At 35.5% G+C, this 6183-nt stretch overlaps 1 protein-coding gene across 1 annotated transcript in view; it reads right to left on the bottom strand.

The window, feature by feature from the left end:
- Window positions 1–6173, bottom strand: part of ZSWIM5 (zinc finger, SWIM-type containing 5) — a gene marked incomplete at its 5' end in the record, with an annotated part of 158640 nt that extends 152467 nt beyond the window's left edge. Inside the window, one exon of the mRNA XM_010847827.1 lies at window positions 6080–6173. Within this exon, the coding sequence (XP_010846129.1) occupies window positions 6080–6173 (94 nt within the window). The remainder of the gene's footprint in view (window positions 1–6079) is intronic.
- Between the last annotated feature and the right edge of the window lie 10 nt (window positions 6174–6183).

Below are 6183 nucleotides of genomic sequence, written 5' to 3' on the forward strand. Positions count from 1 at the left end.
TGCTTTTGAATATGCTATCTAGGTTGGTCACAACTTTCCTTCCAAGGAGTAAGTGTCTTTTAATTTCATGGCTGCAGTCACCATCTATAGTGATTTTGGAGCCCAGAAAAATAAAGTCTGACACTGTTTCCACTGTTTCCCCATCTATTTCCCATGAAGTGGTGGGACCAGATGCCATGATCTTCGTTTTCTGAATGTTGAGCTTTAAGCCAACTCTCCTCTTTCACTTTCATCAAGAGGCTTTTGAGTTCCTCTTCACTTTCTGCCATAAGGGTGGTGTCATCTGCATATCTGAGGGTATTGATATTTCTCCCGGCAATCTTGATCCCAGCTTGTGTTTCTTCCAGTCCAGCGTTTCTCATGATGTACTCAGGGAGAATAGTTCTATACATTTTAACACGTATACAGATAGGTAGATAGATATATATGTATATTCATATAACCATCAACTCTAAGATACTGTTAATGTCTTGATTTTTAACAGCTGTTATTGAAACAAGTGCAATGAAACTGTTTCACACAGGCTTAAGTAAATTTCTAGTCCTTTCACTTCAAAATTTAGACTTTGTATTCACACTTCAGTAATACATTTTTAATTCCTAAAATAAAAATAACCTTTAAAAGTCTACTACCTTTAGTTTATTCATTGTCTTTAAAGCTCTATTATTGAGAAAGTCACCTTCAATAAGAATTCATCTAAAGTTTTGGAAAAAAACTGATAAATCACCATTCTTCACAGGAAGCAGTCAACATAAAAGATACACACTGTTGCAACACTCATACCACTTACTGCTATCAGCTTTATTATACCCACAAGTATGGAGTTTTCCCTTTATCTTCTAGCACCACACTCATTATAAAAATTCACATCTCTCTCTTAACTAAGTCTGTTTTAAATTTCTAAACATTCACTATTCAACAGACTTTTTTTATTGCAGTGTAATTTACAATGTTATGTTAGTTTCAAGTGTAAATAAATTCATTTGTATCACTTTTCAGATTCCACATATAAGTTATACAATATCTGTCTTTGACTAACTTCATTCAGTGTGATAATCTCTAGGTCCATCCATGTTGTGGCAAATGATATTATTTCATACTTTTCATGGCCGAGTAATATTCCATTGTATATATGTACCACATCTTCTTAATCTATTCATCTTTCTCTAGGCATTTAGGTTGCTTCCATGTCTTGGCAATTGTAAATAGTGCTGCTATGAACATCGATGCCCAGGAGTAAGATTGCTGGATCATATGGTAGATCTATTTTTAGTTTTTTAAGGAACGTCCATACTCTTCTCCACAGAGGCTGAACCAATTTACATTTCCATGAACAGAGTAAGAGGGTCCATTTCTCTTCACAGCCTCTATAGCACTTATTTTTTATAGATTTTTTGATGATGGCCATTCTGACTGGTGTAAGGTGATATTTCATGATAGTAAAGCTGGGAGGGATTGGAGGCAGGAGGAAAAGGGGACGACAGAGGATGAGATGGCTGGATGGCATCACCGACTCGATGGATGTGAGTTTAAGTGAACTCCGGGAGTTGGTGATGGACAGGGAGGCCTGGCGTGCTGCGATTCATGGGGTCGCCAAGAGTCAGACACGACTGAGTGACTGAACTGAACTGAACTGAGCATCTTTTCATGTGCTATTAGCCATCTTCATGTCTTCTTTGGAAAAATGTTTATTTAGGTCTTCTGCCTATTTTTTTTAATTAGACCGTTTGTTTTTTTCATATTAAACTACAGGAGCTGTTTGTATATTTTTGGAAATTAACAATAACTTGAATATTAAGATATGTGTGTGAGGTACTGTGGTAGAAAAGGAAGGAGAAAATTCATTGCTTAAGAAAGAAAAAGAGCAATGTGATTTTAAAACCTGGTAAGTTTCTACTCTAAAAAATGTTACCACTTATCCCTTAAAGGTATGCAGCTGCTTTCCCTGCTGGAATATCTCACATATAAATTAAGTCATTTTTCCCCACATAGAAATTTTATTATGATTTTATATCTATTCTAACTTACAATGCTATACAGCTTTTTAGGTGAGGGTATCTTTTGTTCCTCTAAATAATATAGATTAAAAATAAATTACCTATAGAAATCAACACCAGCAATACTTATTACTGCTGCACTTTACAAAAGCTATACTACAGAAAAATTACACAGATGTTTATTGATAATATATACACACTCATAATTATAAACTTAACTACTTAATGTGTAAGCTATGAATAACTTCCAGAAATGGATCTTTTTATTATTATTGACTTTGTAATTACATTTCTTTCACATAAATAGTACTTAGCATTGTGACTGTAGTCTTGAAGATTATCCACACACAAATTATGCATTTATTAGAAAATGCATAGGCTAAAACTATGGGGCTCAACTGTCAGAATATATGATAATTTCTGGATAAACATTTGTATAATTAAGATATACCAACACTGAAGGCCCCTGTAAGACTTTATCCAATTTTTGAAAATCTACATATTCAAATAAATATAATATTTCTGCATACAAGAGAAAAACTATCAATGCTTCTTTTCCATCAATTAAGTTAGTTCTCCCTGAGAAGACACAATCCTCCTTTAAGTTCTACCAGACACGGAGACATTAATTTAAAATATGATGATGGGTCAACATCTTAAAATTATTAGTAAATTATAGTTGTACCATTCTTATACCATCTGCAGATTCCTGAGTAAGTATTTTCCCAAGGTTTATACTACAACTATTTCCATGGGCTCCTTAGACAGGTTAAAATGCAGATGCTTAAAACATCTGAACTCTATTACCTTCATAATACCGAGAGAACAGAAAGATCTATTCACAGAGCTTCAAACTTACAGATGTCCATGAAAAGACTAATTTATAATTTTCCCCTTTTAAAAGGAGCAATACCTCTGATTCAGTACTATCTTGTAAAAGAAATGTATCCTTTGAGCATAACAAGCTACAGTCCTCCCATTTCTTTATATCAAGCTGGGAAACTTTTAGTTCTAATTCAAAATTGGATGTTTTCTACAGAGCATTTGTGTTTTAACCAGTCCATGACGTCCCATTACCAGATTCCATGTGGAAAGTAATCAGAAGTTACTGAATATAAATACTCTTTGTACAAAGTCTTTGTTGTCTAATTTATTTTGTTTCAATTTTTTTCTTTTATGTTGTGCTTTTTTCTTTATTTTTAAATTTACTTATTTAAGTAATAAAATATTTAAAATACTTCATGTTTACCTTGTTTAAATTCCTTTATGAATCTTTGCTTTAAAAGAATGTTTAAAAGAAATACCCTAATTTCCCTTACTTCCTAAAGCATCAGCCTTCAGTAACTTTCCAATTCGGAGGTTTTAACTATGGCTTGGATATAGTAAGGAAATAAATAAGAATTTTTAATAGTAGCACTGAGTAATTATATTGAGGGTTTTTTTTTAAGTAACTTTATTTATTTATTATTTTTGGCTGTGCTGGATATTCGTTGCTGCTCGGGCTCTTCTCCAGCTGTGGTGAGCAAGGGCTACTCTAGTTGTGGAGCATGAACTTCTCAATGCAATGGCTTCTCTTGTTGCAGAGCACAGGCTCTAGGACACATGGGTTCGGTAGCTGCGGCTCCCAGGCTCTAGAGCACAGGCTCAGTAGTTATGGAACATGCACTTAGTTGCTCCAAGGCATGTGGGATCTTCCAGGATCAGGGACTGAACGCATGTCTCCTGCACTGGCAGGCAGATTCCTTACACTGAGCCACCAGGGAAGCCCCTATATTGAATGTGAAGTGAAATTATAAAGTGAAGAACATGATTACTGTCTTGCTATATACAAATCATTTTTTTGCTTATCTCTTGGTAATACTTTTATAAAACCTACCATCTAGATTGTCACATACTCACATTTTAGGTTTAAGAGATGAGGAATGGTTCTCTAATTTTACATACTAAACGATGGTTTGGGACTTCCCTGGTGGTCCAGTGGTTAAAACTCTGTGCTCCCAACATGGGGTAGCCATGTCTGATCATCTGGTGCGGGAAGATGATGCATGATGCAGCCAAAAAAATTAACGGTGGTTCATGCCAAGATACAGAACTCAGAATGATAAAGAATGGAATATTCTTCTCTTTCACTAGCATAAATTAAAATCAGAAAAATAAAGATTACACAACTCATGTTTCTCAAATAGCATTACTTAAAAATGATTAATTCATTATCCTCCCTTCATCTATGAAATCCAATGTAAGAATCAGAAAATATGCTTAAATATATTCTTTATCCAGTCCCTAAAACTATCAGACAAGAGCTCATCATCCTAAGAAGCATGCCAACTCTCATACTGTAGAAGAAAAAAATCTGATTTAAACATGACCTGGATCATTCACAACATCTGATTTCACTTACAACTTGACTTTATAGTCATTTTCAAAATATATACTTCTTTAAAACTCTTCTTTCTCAACTGCCCCTTCAAAGTTTGAAAATTATTTCAAATACAGTATCTCTTACTATAAAATGACTACTTAAATTGAAACTTTTCAATTCAATATATTTAAACAAGAAACTTAAAAATTAATTGATATAAACTCATAAAAAGAATATGATCTACAGATGAATAATGAAATGCCCATATTCATTTTCATGCTTTCAGAATTAAAGCTGCACACCTTAATTACCTGTTATTCAATTCATTATTACAAATATGTACAGAAACACACAAAGGAATAGCCTCAAATAAACAAAACTTTCTCAATCTACCGTTTCTGTATTCTGACACAGGATAAATTTAGATAAATTTACATTTCACATTTGCAAAACAAATTGTGGTATACGTTGCTTTAAAAAGAAACAGGATTCAGTGATTCTCAATAATCAAAAGTAGGTTGCTTTATATGAAACACCACAATGTGCTACTCTTCAAATGGAAAAAAAAAAATTCAAATACATCAGTTTTACCTGGGGAGAAGAGAGCTAGATGTTTGGGGTTCCTGTTTATATGGGTTCCTGTGTCTGTTTAATTCTAAAAACAGCCTCTCTCCAACTCCTTTCAAAAATCAATATTTTTTCAGTAAATATGAGCATATACTGTACAATAAAACGGATAATGTGTACTTCCAAAGTGCTATAACAGTCCAAATAGAAAAAAAAATCAGTATTTAAATTTCCCCACAAAGCAAGTCAATGTTAAACAATGTCATTTTTTCTCCTTTCTCCCTATCCATTCCACAAATCAGGACTACTGAATTTGTATATTTAATAAGATGAACAAACTGACTAGAAGCTCTAGAGCAATAAAAGAAAAAGAAATCACTTTCATTCCCCCACAAACAAAAAGATAAAACAAAAGCAAATATGAAGACTTGTTAAATGAGAAGCATTTGAAAAACCCAACGTGACCAGCTTTTGATTTACCCCAGTCTGACAAGGAAGACAGACCCCACCCCCACTCCAGACTGTGCCTTTTTTTTTTCCTTGGGTGGGGGTGTGGAGAAGAAGCTGTCACATTTCCATCTTCGGGTATTGTTAAGTCCACAGCCTAGATCCCCAAGTATCACTGGTCCAGGGGAAAAAAACATTAAAGCAGATAATTAAAACTGTCTGAAATGCACGGCATTTTGCTGAGATTTTTCCCATTTTTAAAGTTAATTATACCCAGCTTCAATCTGCAAAGACTAGATTGCCTGTGACAGCCTGTCCCTCAAACGTTCCCTGTAAGACCGCTTGCTCCAGATTCACTAACAGTTCGCTCCTCTCTAAACTTAAATTAGAAAAACGCATTTCAGAAATGATTACATCCAGAAAGCCATACTTCCCCATCCTTTTTGCTTTGGCGTGGGGTGTAGAACGAAGAATAAAAAAGAGATCTATTCGCTTCTCAAACAAAAAGAAATGGGGGTAGTGGAGGAAAGAGCAGCAGTGGACCTGACGAAATGTTGAGAAAAGTTTTTTATGTGACTAGTTTGTCCTTCGGCAGAGGATCGGGAGTTGGGCAAAAAGCCGGGGTCCTAGCTCAGGGCTTGTGCAAAGAGAAGGCACCTGCGGAAGAGGAGGCCGGGGACCCGAGAGAAGCCGAGCGAACACCTACCGACTTGCAGCACATTCTCCACGGAGCCGCTGTCCAGCAGACGGATGCCCCGGCGGAAGGGGAGCCCCTCGCCGCCACCGCCGCCGGCCACTCCAGCCCCAGAG

The sequence above is a fragment of the Bison bison genome, unplaced genomic scaffold (genome assembly GCF_000754665.1).
Source record: "Bison bison bison isolate TAMUID 2011002044 unplaced genomic scaffold, Bison_UMD1.0 scf7180017864256, whole genome shotgun sequence".
In the NCBI taxonomy this organism is placed as follows: domain Eukaryota; kingdom Metazoa; phylum Chordata; class Mammalia; order Artiodactyla; family Bovidae; genus Bison; species Bison bison.